At 47.7% G+C, this 14,298-nt stretch overlaps 1 protein-coding gene across 2 annotated transcripts; it reads left to right on the forward strand.

The window, feature by feature from the left end:
* The first annotated feature begins 220 nt into the window (after window positions 1-220).
* On the forward strand, window positions 221-13,632 carry Dhrs7c (dehydrogenase/reductase 7C). Of its 2 annotated transcripts, none has more exons than XM_048365675.1 (7): window positions 221-363; window positions 572-731; window positions 4,717-4,829; window positions 6,187-6,400; window positions 8,401-8,493; window positions 11,651-11,806; window positions 13,355-13,632. In XM_048365675.1, exons 2-7 carry the CDS (start codon window positions 578-580, stop codon window positions 13,561-13,563), a joined length of 939 nt encoding a protein of 312 aa, XP_048221632.1. In that variant the 5' UTR covers window positions 221-363; window positions 572-577; the 3' UTR covers window positions 13,564-13,632. The 2 variants fall into 2 exon arrangements, with proteins under 2 accessions (XP_048221632.1, XP_048221633.1); XM_048365676.1 differs by having other exon boundaries at window positions 222-363; window positions 6,190-6,400.
* Window positions 13,633-14,298: the final 666 nt, after the last annotated feature.

A 14,298-nucleotide genomic window follows, 5' to 3' on the forward strand; every position in this document is an offset into this window, starting at 1 on the left:
TGAAACAGGAAGTGAGGGCAGGGGTGGCTATGCCAAAAATCCCAGGGCCTGATCCTTAGTGCTCAGCCCCAATCTTCAGGGAAGCTCTGATAGTCCAACAAGCCAGGAGAGCTTTAACAGTCCTGGCAAGACCTTGGAAATCAGACCCGGACAGCATGTGTTCCTGAGTATCAGAATAGATACTATATTTACCCTGAAAAGCCTTTTAGTACAAGTGAAAGCTATAAATAACCATTAGGGCCCAAGCAAGTAGACTTCACACTGGATTGCCTTCCAAAGATGCAGACCCATTTTAATTAAATTTGTCATTAACCTGCAGGGGCGGGCAGGCCTCCTTGGACTCAATTTACTTTTGGAGACATCGTGAGTAATTTCTTATTTCTTATTTGATTCATGGGCTCACTTAGCTGGGGAGCAGCCTGCAGTGGCACAGAGCGGAGGTCCCTGGAAAAACGGCTGCAGGAAGGAAAGGATCCTGCAGCCCCAGGCCTGCCCCAGCCCTGCCCTGCCCTGAAGGTCACAATCCAGACAAAGCCAATTCTTTCCACTTTGCTGTGCCCCCATCCCTCAGAACAAGATGGGAGTCATGGTGGTGCTGATACTGCCTCTGCTACTGCTGGGGATCAGCGGCCTCCTCTTCATCTATCAGGAGGTATCCAGGCTGTGGTCGAAGTCTGCTGTGCAGAACAAAGTGGTGGTCATCACAGATGCCATCTCAGGATTGGGCAAGGGTAAGTTGGCTCCACACATATGTGTGCCCATCTCCACCCAAGGGACCAGCAAGAAGCACCTGCCAGGAAGGGAGGGGTCACTTTGTGGTTCCTCAGGAACTGTCACTGCCCATCAGGTTTCTTGCCTTTGGGGGGAGCTATGGCTTCTTTGAGGGATACCTAAGAGGACTAGGATGTTTGGGGGTTGCAAGCTCACTGTCTTAAGAGCCAAAAGTGGGGTATGCTGTGACTGGTTGTGCTTTCACAGAGTTTCCAGAAATGGCAAAAGGCAAGGAGAGCCCTGTGCTGCAGCTGCAAGCTGGTGGCATACTCGTTTGAAGCCCTGACTTGGTTCTGGCACTCTTCTAGCTGGTGACTTTCCCTTTCCTGCCTTGCATTTCTCATCCATAAAGCAAGGATGCTAGGCAGTTTCTAGCTTGTGACATAGCTGTGAGCAGTGAGTAAGTTCAGAGCAGGTAGCACTTGCCAGAGCACCTGGCAGTACTCCCCATGTCCCCCACCACTAAGCATTAGCAATAATGATGATGACCATCAGTGTGCCTGCTTCAGTGGGCCACACACCCCACTATGCCCTACCATGGCACAGATGGCCTGATTCTTCCACATCTACCTCCTAGTTTTATAAGCATTTATATTAGCATCTTCTGAGTTAGATAGTCTCAGGGTCCTTCCTCTAGTGGCTTCTGAGATGAGCAGCCAATAAATGCCCTTTGGTTTTGCAAAATTCTGACTCTACCATTACAAACAATGGTAGTGAAACCCTATCTGCTATTGAACTGAGTTGCAATTTTCACTATTGTTTTTGTTATTTTTTTCTAATCCAACCAAACATCTATTAGTCGCTCAACAAATGACTATCAGCCTACTGTGTCCTAAGCATTGTTCTTTCCAAAGAGTAATTCTGAAAGGCCGGGAGCATCCTACCACGAGAACCACCTTCTTTGAGATTCCTCTCGGGCCTGCTTCTTCTTCTCTGGAGCATACCAGTGGGAGTCAGTCTGCATGCTTGAGGCTGGCTTATAGTTCAGTGAATGATCCTCTTGGGTCAGTCATATGTTTATTTTTTTTAAAAAAGCATAAGTCAGATAGACATGGCTCTCTCTCTCTCTGTGTGTCCCCTCAGTGGGTTTGAGAAGCAATTCTTGAAGAAGATCCCCTGTCTCACTCATTAGAAGGGAATAGGGGACACACATTCCAGCTCCAGGGCCAAACCAGGGTACCTATATTTAACCAATCAAATCTGACAGCGGACAACAGCATTGCCCAGGACAACTGAAGAGACATGTCCACAGATCTCAGCTGAAAGCTTTGAGGAAAGCAAACTCTACAAATAGAATTGTGATCTAGAAACAGAACAGGCCTCTGATACGTGGACACTAATATGCCTTTACCAGGGAGCTTTCCCTGACACCTTAACTGCTATCTTATATCCCATGGCTCTTTGCACACATGCACCCACACTAACACATTTCTCACACTGCTCCCTCTCTGTGCTCCCTAGTTGTCCCCATGGTGAAGGGTTCTGTGCAGGTGGTATCCCCAGCATCCAAATGCTCAGTCAACAATGCTCAAAATGTGTTGAGCTAGCCAGGCACTAGTAACTCATACCTATCTAGTAACTCATACCTATAATCCTAGCTTCCCCAGTAAGCTGAGATCTGAGGAGCACAATTCAGAGCCAACCTCTGATAAGAAAGTCCATGAGATGCTTCTTTCCAATTGAAGTGAAACTCTGGCTCAAGTGGTGGAGTATTAGCCTTGAGCAAAAACAGCTAAGTGATAGTGTCCAGGCCCTGTGTTCAAGCCCCAGTAACAGCAATAAAAGAAAAAATGTTGATCTAGTAAACAATCTAATGGTTTGATTAGTCCAAACATTTGATTGGGGAAGGCGTTCATTTAGATAAATGTTCTTGTAATGTTTATCAATTTCCAGTCTGGTTCCGATATGGTCATAGGATTCACTTCTGAATTCAATTCTGAATTTCTTGAGGGTTTTTTTTAATGGGCTTGGTCTATGCCCCTTGCCAGCTTGGGAGGAATTGCCTGGAGCTGCTGTTGGGACATGAAGGGTCTACAAATGTCCTCTTTATCCTGTTGTTTGAAGATACAGTTAAGCTCTTCTGTGTCCTCATTGGTTGTATCTTACTACATAGACATCCTGTTCTCTCTACTGCTATAAGATGTATATATGGTTTGATAGTCTTCTTTGTATTTTAAACTTCATTCTGTTATGGTCACTGGTTGTATAAATCAGGACCCCAGGAATCACATCTCCAGAGTAAAACTCACATTGGCAGAGAAACATTGGCAGAGAACCTGTCATGGCCACTGTTATAGTTCCTTCTGACTATATCTCATTGGCCCACCCTGGAAAGAGATACAAGGCAAAAAGAAATACATCCAAGCATTTACAAGCAACTTGAGAAGCTGGGTGTGTGTGTGACTTTAAATAAATGCTTGCTTGCTCTCCATGTGTGGCTGAAAACAATGATTCCAGGCTCCAACTGCTCCTATGTCAAGCCCAAGCCCAAAGCAAGCAAAAAGTAAGGAGTTACATACACATACATGCAGAGAGAGACAGAGACAGAGAGAGACAGACAAACAGACAGACAGAGACAGACAGAGACAGACAGAGACAGAGACAGAGTCCAAAGCAACACTGGATACTACTGAACAGGAATGACCCTAGGTTCACTATAGTGATGAACCAGGTTGCTTGCAATGAAAATCAAACAGATGGATCACATCCACTCCTGACCTTGCCCCAAACCACAATTCAACTAAGTGGGGTATTGTGTCACCTGGTACTCAGAGTATCTGCAGCAAGAGTGACAATCCCGCCTTCCTCAGAAAACAGCCACTGAATCTCAGCCCTGCCTGTGACCACCTGCCAACACCCAGATCTTCTCCTTTAAATGTTGCTGAAGTCAACTCTCGGCCTCTTTCAGTCCCTGCAGGCTCCCCTCTATCATTGTTACCTTTGGTTTTGTTACCCTCTTCCTGATGGACATGCTATAAAATGGTCCTCTTGGTTAGCACAATGGGGTTCAGTGGAGTTCAGACTGCATGGGGTTCAGACTCAGGTCAAGCCAAAGCTAGACTTTGCCTGGCACCACCTCCTTGCCTGGTACTGGCTCTACATCCTCACTGGTGAGTTGTTTTTTTCTGAAGGGAAATCCCTCAAGAACCCCAGCCCCTTGTATTTCTGGTTCTGATTCTGCGTCTACGGGACCTAAACTAGCATATGCTGCCTCTTAGAGATATGCAGAGGGTGGTAATTCATCTCTCCACAACTGACAATATACAGAGATCTGTTTCAATAATAGTTCGTGGAACAAACAAGCTTTCCACATATGTCACTGATATTTTTAAGCATCAAGATGATTTCTCCAACCATGCTCCAAAGAAGACTCTGTAGGACTTCTCTTTGGGGCCTCTCTCTGGATGGAGAGTCTCTCAATCCTTTCTTTCACTGCTTTCAAATAAACTTACTGTGTTTACCTTTAAAAAAAAAAAGATTATTGCTCCACAAGCATACTACTTGTCTGCCAACCAGTTGAGAAAGTCCTGTAATGGGTAAATCAGGAATTAGCCCAGAGTTAAATTAGGTAGATAGGCAATAGGTTCACATTTTTTAATAAGAAGAGCCCTGGCTGGGGAACCTATCCACAGAGAAAGTGCAGAGGGAAGAAAGGCATTTGGACAGCACAAACATGGAGGCCCCCTCTATCTTTAGATGGACATATCTTAGGACAGTGGTCCTAAAGGCTCTAGGTGAGTGGGGGTGACTCAGTGCTTGCTCAGCTTGTGAAAGGCACCCCCCCAAAAAAATATTTCTAGCCTTGGAAGATGGTTAAATGAAGTTACATCTGAAGGATATCATGATGAATTATTTTGACCTTTTGAGTTCCTAAGCGAAGGGATTCAACCACCATTGGCTTCATCCACCAAGTGCACCCCTACCCTCATTCCTTCTTTTCCACAGAATGTGCTCGAGTGTTCCATACAGGTGGAGCAAGACTGGTGCTGTGTGGGAAGAACTGGGAGAGGCTGGAAAGCCTCTATGATGCCTTGATCAGTGTGGCTGACCCCAGCAAGGTAAGGCCTTCCTGGTAGGCCTCAGGAACTCATAGGTATCCTTGGCTTCCATCTGTTGTTCAGGAACAGTCCTTGGGCTGAATGGAGGAAGTGTGGTAACTACATGGGGGAAAGATGGGGTGATTAGCCCAGTGATCTTGATCTAGGTTTGTCTGTCAGTCACCAGGGATTTGTTCATTTTGACCATTCACCACATCAATAATTTAGCACTGATCCTAACCCTGATTTTGTGTAAGAATCCAGAAGATCAAGGATATCTCAGATGTGGGACCCTATCCACATAATGGGAACCTGCTCAGCCAGGCACCAGTGGCTCACATCTGTAATCCTAACTACTCAGGAGGCTGTGATTTAAGGATTGCAATTTAAAGCCAGCCCAGGCAAGAAAGTCTGTGAGATTTTTATCTCCAATTAACCACCAGAAAACTGGAAGTGGCACTGTGGTTCAAAGCAGTAGAGTTCTAGCCTTGAGCAAAAGAGCTCAGGAGCAGCACCCAGGCCCTGGGTTCAAGCCTCATGACCAACAACAAAAGGGGGTGGGGGGAACCTACTCTTTAAGGGCATATCCCAGAACTACTGTTTGTCAAACACTGGGAATGAACCATCACATGGTGTCACCAATTTTTCCAACTGTCCCTAACCTTAGAACCAATCTCCTTTGGTTGTTGCTTTTTTTGTTGTTGTTGTTTTGTGCCAGTCTTGGGCCTTGAACTCAGGGCCTGGGCTCTGTCCCTGTGCCTCTCTTTGCTCAAGGCTAGAGCTCTACCACTTGAGCCACAGAACCACTTCCAGCTTTTTCTGTTTATGTGGTACTGAGGAATCAAACCTAGGGCTTCATGCATTCTAGGCAAGCACTCTACCATTAAGCCACATTCCCAGTTCTAGAGCCAATAGTCTTAATGGTAGCAAATGTCTAGAGCTACACACAGTACCTAGCTCAGCTACTGGTCTAATGTGGATTTACCATGCTGATGATTTTCTTATGGCCTGTCACCCAGTTTGTAAATCAATTTCCAAAAAGGAGCATAGAAATGTTCAAAGCAATGATCACTGGGATCAGAGCCTCCAAAGTGGATCACTATCAAAAACAATATTCACTTGGAATTATTGGTTCTGGAACCCTGGCCAGAATTGTATATTTCTGTCTTGATTTCTTATCATCCTGCTCTCCAAGAATAGATCCCCCATCTATCTCCATTCTGATTCATTTCTACATCTTCCTCTTAGTTTTATCCCTTGGTAGGAATCCCGTGAGCTTTGAATTTCCAGAGCAGTGGAAGACTGTTGTACTGAAAGCTCCTCGGGCCTACAAGGGGAAGGTGGTGCCACATAAGCCCTAACTCTTTCATTGGTTCAGCAGACATTCACCCCAAAGTTGGTCCTCCTGGATCTCTCAGACATCAGCTGTGTCCAAGATGTAGCAAAAGAAGTCCTGGATTGCTATGGCTGTGTGGACATCCTCATCAACAATGCCAGTGTGAAGATGAAGGGGCCTGCCCACAAGATTTCCCTGGAGTTCGACAAAAAGATCATGGACGCCAATTACTTTGGACCCATCACTTTGACTAAAGGTCTCACGAGTTTCCCCATTTCTCCCTGGGTTTCTAGGCCACTACATACTAAGGAAGGACCAGTGACATAGCCAGATAGCCATCTCACGTGATCTATCAGAATAATAGGAACCTTAAACACTCTTGCTGAGAATGTTAATAGAAAAGGGCTGTTGGAAATAGGTTACCATTACATTCCAATCTGTCCATGACACTCTTGCCCCCAGTTCTGCTTCTTTGTGCTCCCACATCCATAGCCCTCTTCTCCCTCAACCTATCTGGAAATGTCTTTTTATCTTTGACCAATGTTTTCCTATATCAACTTTACAGTTGGATAATGTTCCTGTCCTCAGAAATAAAAAGCGAAATAGATTTGTCACTAAGCCACAAGAGACCCAGTGTTCTTTATTTGCAATACTTTATTTGCTTGAACTCAAGGCCTCATGCTCTTGTTTGGCTGGCTATGTCTTTCTTGAACCACAGCTCCACTTCTGGCTTTTTTGCTGGTTAATTAGACGAGATCGGGCGCGTTCAGGGTGGTATGGCCTTAGACTGCTGGTTAATTAGAGATAACAGTCTCACAAACTTTTCTGCCAGGCTGGTTTCCAACTGTGATCCTCAGATCTCAGCTTCCTGAGGAGCAAAGATTATAGGCGTGAACCACCAGTGCCTGGCAAAGTATTCTTTTCTCTAATATTTATTGAGTAATTGACAAAGAGGTTCCAATTCCAGAAATCAGGTTATGTATACAATGCATTTTAGTCAGTGTCATTCCATCATTCTCCCTGGTCTTTCCCCCTCCCATCCCTACTCTCAACCAGTATTCTTTAAACATATGTTTGTGTGTTATTCTGGATTATTTCTCTGTTACACAAATGCTATTTTCTTCTGACCATTTTTGTCTGTTTGCTTGTGGCACTGGGGTGTGAACTCAGAGCTTCATGCTTTCTGGGTATTCATTCTTTCAATCCCTTCACTGAAAGAGGGAAGGCAGAAGATGTCTCCCTTAGAGGGGAAGTGGTAGCTCCTGCATGGGCCCATATGAAGGGCTTGGAAGGTTCAGATTTCTCACCTTGGGGCTCAAGACTTCAGTCTGCAGCCTGTGAAGTTAGGGATGGAGATGCCCACAGAACAGAATCTAAGTCCCTTCCTCTCCACAAACTGAATGTTTAGTACAGCAGAACCCCTGGGGAAACATAAGCATGCCTTTGGGTGAGAAGCTGAGAAGGCCTGGTTTCCAGTCATAGTATCACTAATCAGCTCCATTTCAGGAGCCTCCAGGGATGGAGGATCAATAAGAGAAAAGAAGCCTTTGGGACAGAAAGATTACTTTCTAGACCAGAGAAAACAATTTCCCTCCGGTGAGGCACTGAGCAGATGCCAAATGGGCCACCAAAAGGTGAATTGGCCCACCAAGCTCCAACAGCAACTGCTCAGTGGCAGCAGCTCGCAGAGGGAAGGAAGCAGAGTGGGAAGGGCCAGGCCAGGCTGGCTGCTACTGCTTGGTAGGCCTCTCCCTGCTCAGGCACCTGAGTCTCGTCATAGCTGTGAGGGTCCCCATTTTCTCCTAACAAGAAGTTGCTAACAAGAAGGTGATCCCTCTGGAAATTGAGTCTCTAAACAACCTTTGTTTCTTTTTCATTTTTGCCTCTGTCCATACTCCACTTGTGTTTCTTAATTTATTTCATTTCTTTCTCCCACATTACTTCATTTTAAATGAAATCCAAAGCAGGGCATGATGGCATCTGACTGTAATCCTGGTTCCTCAGGAGGCAGAGACAAAAAGATCACTGTTTAAGGGTAGCCCAGGAAAAATAAATAGTGAGACCCTGCCTATCTAAAAGAAAAAAGAAAATGAAAAGATCCACATTAGGGAATGAATTGTGGAACTGTGGAGCCGTGTGTGTGTGTGTGTGTGTGTGTGTGTGTGTGTGTGTGTGTGTGTGTCAAAGGGGTTGTAGAGAATGCTGTTGTCTCCCTCATCTCCCAGATTCCTTACTGTGACTCTTTGTGTTTTCCAGTCCTGCTTCCCAATATGATCTCCCGGAGAACCGGCCAGATTGTATTAGTGAACAACATCCAAGGAAAGTTTGGAGTTCCCTTCCGTACGGCTTGTAAGTTGCAAAGGCAAAGATGCTGAATCTGTGTGTTGCCCGCCTTAAGTGACAGAGGTGCTGTCTGCTTATGACCAGGCACATGACTACACAGGGGGAGGGATGTCTCACCCAGAGATGAGATGAGCTGTCTCTCTGCTGGGTCTTATTTCATTCCTCCAGTTCCTTTTCTTTTCTTTCTTTCTTTTTTTTTTTTTTTTTTTTTGGTGCTGGCAATGGTGGTAGTAGAATTTGAACTCAGGGCACTCTACCACTGAGCCACAGCTCCAGCCCTACTTTTCACTGCTGACTTTTAGGATAGGGTCTCATTGCCCACCTGAGCATGCCCCCGAGCTGCCGTGTGCCAGCTGTAAGCCTCTGGTCATTGCTGGAGCAGGCTCATACACCACATCCAGCCTCCTTTTTGCGGAGATGGATTTTTCTGCCCTGGATCCTCCCAGTCAGCCTCCTCTCTATCTTTGGACGACAGGTATGCACCACAGCTCCCATCCACAGGTTCAGAAGGGATTCTCATGAACTTTTCTGCCTGGAACAAAAATCTTCCCATTCTCACTCTTCCAAATAGCTAGAATTACAGGTGTGAACCACTAGCAGCCAGCAAAGTTCTTATGTTTACAGCACCCAAAGCATGCAGGTCCTCTCAGAAGATGCTGAGGAGTAAGACATCAGGTTTTTCTCCACCCAAAGCTTGGTCTTACAGCAGGGTAGGGCAGCTCATGACAATTTGAGAAGAAGCTTCCCCCCCCCCCTCAATATGGATGCCAGCCGCAAGGGTATGCACCTCAAATGCCCCTTCTCCATGAAGATGGACAGGTGAGAATACAAGTTAGAAAGAAAAGTATGGGTCCACATCACAAAATGCAAGGAGAGAGGGGGAAACTTTCTGAGGAAGGAAGGAGGAGGAAAGGGCAGAATCGCCATGGTACCTAAGGTCAGAAGTGAGAGGGAGAGCACTTCCCAGTGGGCGTTCACCACAGTACTGGGGAAATTCAGGAAACACTCTCACTACCCATGAATTAGGTTCTAGAAGGCTGGTGATGTGCTTTTTCTATTTCTCTATGGCCCACAGTATCAAGTGCAGGAGTTTATTCAATGTCTGCAGGTAGACAAGCCAGAGGGATAGAAGAAAGGAGGGAAGAAAAATGGGTAGATCCCATATGGGTTTGCCTAGGTTTCTGCAACAAGATAACCATAGACTGAGAGGTTTCACCAGCAGAAAATGATGTTTGTACAGCTGCATTGTTGCAGTCCACCACAGTCATGGTGACTGCAGGACTGATCTCCACTGAGGTCTCTGCTGTTGCCATGGCGCCATGTTGCTGTGTCCTTGTGCGACTTTCCCTCTGTGCTTGGTGTGTGTGTGTGTGTGTGTGTGTGTGTGTGTGTGTGTGTGTGTGTGTGTGTGTGTGGTCTCTCGTTGTGTCCAACTTTCCTCTTCTCATAAGGACACAAATCATACTAGAACTGAGCCTCTTTGTGGAGCATTTTACTTAGCAGGATACCTCCAAGCTTTGTCCATTGTTGTAGTATGTGTGTTTCCTTGTACAGCAAAATAATATTCTACAGTAAGGACATACCACGTTTTATTTCTCTGTCCCTAGATGGACATTTGAAAATATTCAGGGTGTGATCTCTGTGGGGACAAACGTCTTCATTTCTGTTGGTTATGTGCCTCAGAGAGGAACTGTGGGTTCACAAAGGAACTCTGAGCTTAAGCGTTGGAGGAACCGCCAGGCCATTTCCAACACAGCCACGCACCAGGCTGGTGGTAGTCTCTTGACTCACTGCCAGCATGCATTGAGTGCAGCCAGCATGAGAGCCATTTCTCTTTATTTTGATATTTGGTTATTTAGATATTGGGACATTTCAATGAATATCAGGATTTTCATCTTTTCTCAAACAATCTAGAGCCCCAGGACCTAACTTCCCTCCGCAACGGCTGGCTAGACACGTGATGAGGCCACCCGTGCGCAAGGATTGTGCTTTCTCATTCACTATGGTCCCCTACCCTCTTCTGCTTCGCAGCCATGTCTGCATGTTGCTCATGGCACACACGTTTTACTTTTTTTCTGACCTGTTGAAGCTAAGGTGTTCTTATCACATCTGGCTAGATTGGAAGAACCTTTCTCAAAATAATCAGTGCAAGCCATGCACTGGTAGCTCACACTTGTAATCCTAGTTACTCAGGAAGTTGAGATCTGAGGGTCACAGTTAAAAGGCTGCCTGGGTAAAGGAAAAAAATCCATGAGACTCTTATCTCTAATTAACCACCAAAAAGCCAAGATAGAGATGTGGCTCAAATGGTCAAGAGCTTGCCTTGAGCACAAAAGGTCAGGGAAGCACCCATGCCCTGAGTGTAAAATCCCATAATGGCACAAAAGAAAGGAAGGAAGAAAGAAGGAAGGAGGAAGGAAGGAAGGAAGGAAGGAAGGAAGGAAGGAAGGAAGGAAGGAAGGGAGGGAGGGAGGGAGGGAGGGAGGGAGGGAGGGAGGGAGGGAGGGAAGGGAGGGAAGGGAGAGGAAAGGAAAAGAAGGAAGGGAGCTGTGGCTCAGCTATAAAATGGCTGCCTAGAAAGCACCAGACCCTGAATTCAAATCCTAGTGCCACAAAAAAAAGAAGTAATTAAGCACCTAGAAGCCAAGTGACTAATCTGAATTTAATTTTAACTCTGATTTTTGCTCCCATGTTTTTCTCTAAGAGGGCTCTCAGTCCTCATCTATAAAGCAAAGGTTTTGTTGTTGTTGCGTGGTGTGTGTGTGCGTGCGTGCGTGTGTGTGTGTGTGTGTGTGTGTGTAGATACTAGGGCTTGAACTCAGGGCCCTAAGCGCTGTCCCTTAGCTTTTGGCTCAAGGCTGGCACTCTACTGTTTGACCCATACCTCCTCCACTTGTAGCTTTTTGCTAGTTAATTGAACATAAGAATCTCACTGACTTTCCGCCCCCCACCCCCATCCCGCATCTTCAAGCTGTGGTCCTCAGATCTCAGCCTCCTGAATAGCTAGGATTACAAGTGTGAGCCACCAGTGCCAGCCCCAAGGTGGACTTGTGAGGCCCCTTTCGGCCCTGAGCTTGAAGGAAGGTGTATGTCAGCTGTCATAGGGAAGCAGGGATGGGCCTTTCCCACACCAACACCCAATTCTGGCTAATGTTCCTTCCAGACGCAGCCTCCAAGCATGCTGCCCTGGGCTTCTTTGACTGCCTTCGAGCAGAAGTGGAGGAATATGACGTGGTGGTTAGCACTGTGAGCCCAACTTTCATCCGGTCCTACCATGTTTATCCAGAGCAAGGACGCTGGGAGCCCTCCATCTGGAAATGTGAGCTTTCACAGGGAAGTGTTACTGGTGTGTGTGTGTGTGTGTGTGTGTGTGTGGCTGGGCCCAAGGTGGGGGTTCCTGAAGCATGAATCTGGGGGCCTGTTGATAGAGAAGCTCAACCTCTAGCCAAGAGAACCAGGCCAAACTGAGCTCAGGCACTGAAGTTGCCTCTGAGGACATGGCAAGCAAACACCTGCCCTGATCCTGCTGCTCTGGCCCAAGACACACCTGGAAGCTTGCCTCTGCTGCAGGTAAAATGGATGCACACAGGTTCTAGCCTTAAATGAGGCTCTTAAGCTAGGTGTCAGTGGCTCATGCTTGTAATCCTAGCTACTCAGGAAGCTGATCTGAAGATTATGGTTCGAAACCAGCCAGGGCAGAAAGGTCTGTGAGATTCTTCTTATCAAAAAAAAAAAAAAAACTACCAAAAATAAAAATAAAAGCCAGGGCTGGGAATATGGCCTAGTGGTAAAGTGCTCGCCTCATATATATGAAGCCCTTGGTTCGATTCCTCAGCACCACATGTATAGAAAAGGCCGGAAGTGGTGCTGTGGCTCAAGTGGTAGAGTGCTAGCCTTGAGCAAAAAGAAGTTAGGGACAGTGCTCAGGCCCTGAGTTCCAGAACTGGCTAAAAACTGGCCCCAGAACTGGCTAAAAACAAGACAAAAATAAAATAAAATAAAAGCCAGACATTAGAGCACACCAAGTAGTAGAGAACTACAGCCTTGAGCAAAAGAAGCTCAGGAGACAGCTCCCAGGCCCTGAGTTCAAGCCCCAGGACTGGCACACAGCCCCCCCCCCAAAAAAAAAAGTCTCTTAATGACTCTATACTGTTTCCCTTTTGGAAATTGAGGACTAATAGAAATACCTATCCTCATTGAGTTGTGAGAAGGATGATGGTTCCAGCTCACCAGCCAACAGGGAATATTCTAAATACATGATGTCATACTCTAGATCATTCTACACATTGAGACACTTCATCTTTGCCTAAGGCTCCAGGTCTAACTTGAAGAAGGCTCTAAGTGTGTGTGTGTGTGTGTGTGTGTGTGTGTGTGTGTGTGTGTGTGTGTGTGTGTGTGTGGAGGGAGGGTGGGGAGAGAAGGATATGCTTCCAGGAGGCACTGAACACGCTCATTTCCCTCATGTTGATGCTTGACAGGCCCATCACGCATGTGGCACCCCAGTATTCCCTAAGCTCTGCCACAGCCCTGCCACTGCCTCCTCAGGCCCCTGTGAAGGCACTGAGGCAGGCGCGAGGCCCACTTCACAGCCGCAGAGGGGAGTCCGTAGGGGTGAAGCGTCACCCCGGGGCGGTGGCGGGCAGCGCACAGCGGGGCCTGGCAGCCCCGTGGGTGCGGTGCCCGGGGCCTGACAGCCCTGTGGGGGAAAGCCTCACCCCGGGGCCGTGGCGGGCAGCACGCAGCGGGGCCTGGCAGCCCTGTGGGTGCCCTTGCCCGCCTTTCCCGTCCCTTGGGCGGGGCAGAGGCTTCTCCCCAGGCCGACCCCCCGCCCAGGCCTCCGACGCCCTCCCCATCTCGGGGCTCTCAGTCTTTTCCAGGAAGCTGGGCTACGGCGTGCACCCGGTGGAGGTGGCGGAGGAGGTGATGCGCACGGTGCGGAGAAAGAAGCAAGAGGTGTTCATGGCCAACCCCGTCCCCAAGGCGGCCGTCTACATCCGCACCTTCTTCCCCGAGTTCTTCTTCGCCGTGGTGGCCTGCGGGGTGAAGGAGAAGCTCAGTGTCCCCGAGGAAGGTTGACGGCGGGAGGCCCGATGGGGCATCCCCGGGGAATAAAGGCCTTTCCCGGCCAGGGCTGGCCATCCTGTCCGCTGCCTGGCTCGGGACCGCACCTCCCCAACGGGGAGCGCTGGGCGGGAGGCGCCCACCCTCCTTGGGAGGGAGCTGTGGGGGGCCCCTGAGGATCACCCACTCCGCACTCTGGGATACGCTTCCAGACGCTTCCCTCTGCTCTGTGAAGTGACAACTGAGCAGGGACGCAGGAGCCATCGTGTGCCGCATCCGGCATTATACACCACATACTCTGTGACCAGTAGCCACACAATGGATCACCTGAGGGTCACCCCCAAAACCACCTGTGTCTTATGGTACCAAAGGGACCTGCTGGGTGGCTCACACGTGTCAGCCCAGGCAGGAAAGTCTGTGAGACTCTTACACCTCCAATTAACCACCAAAAAGACAGAAGTGGAGCTGTGGTTCCAATGAGAGAGCACAGCCTTAACAGAAAATGCTAAGGGACAGTTGCCCAAGCCCTGAGTTCAAGTCCCAGTAAGGTAGGGGTGGGGGGAGAGCTGCATGACAAGGGACCAGGAGAAGGCCAAGGGATCTGTCCACATCAACCTCCAACAACCAGATGGGCCTGGGGAACCCTTTAGGACAGCACTGCCCAATATGACCTTCTGTAAGAATGGAAATATCCCATCATCAATGTCATCCAATATGGTAGTCATCAGACACATGTAGCTAGCTAGTACT

This window comes from Perognathus longimembris, chromosome 17 (genome assembly GCF_023159225.1).
Source record: "Perognathus longimembris pacificus isolate PPM17 chromosome 17, ASM2315922v1, whole genome shotgun sequence".
Classification (NCBI taxonomy): Eukaryota; Metazoa; Chordata; class Mammalia; order Rodentia; family Heteromyidae; genus Perognathus; species Perognathus longimembris.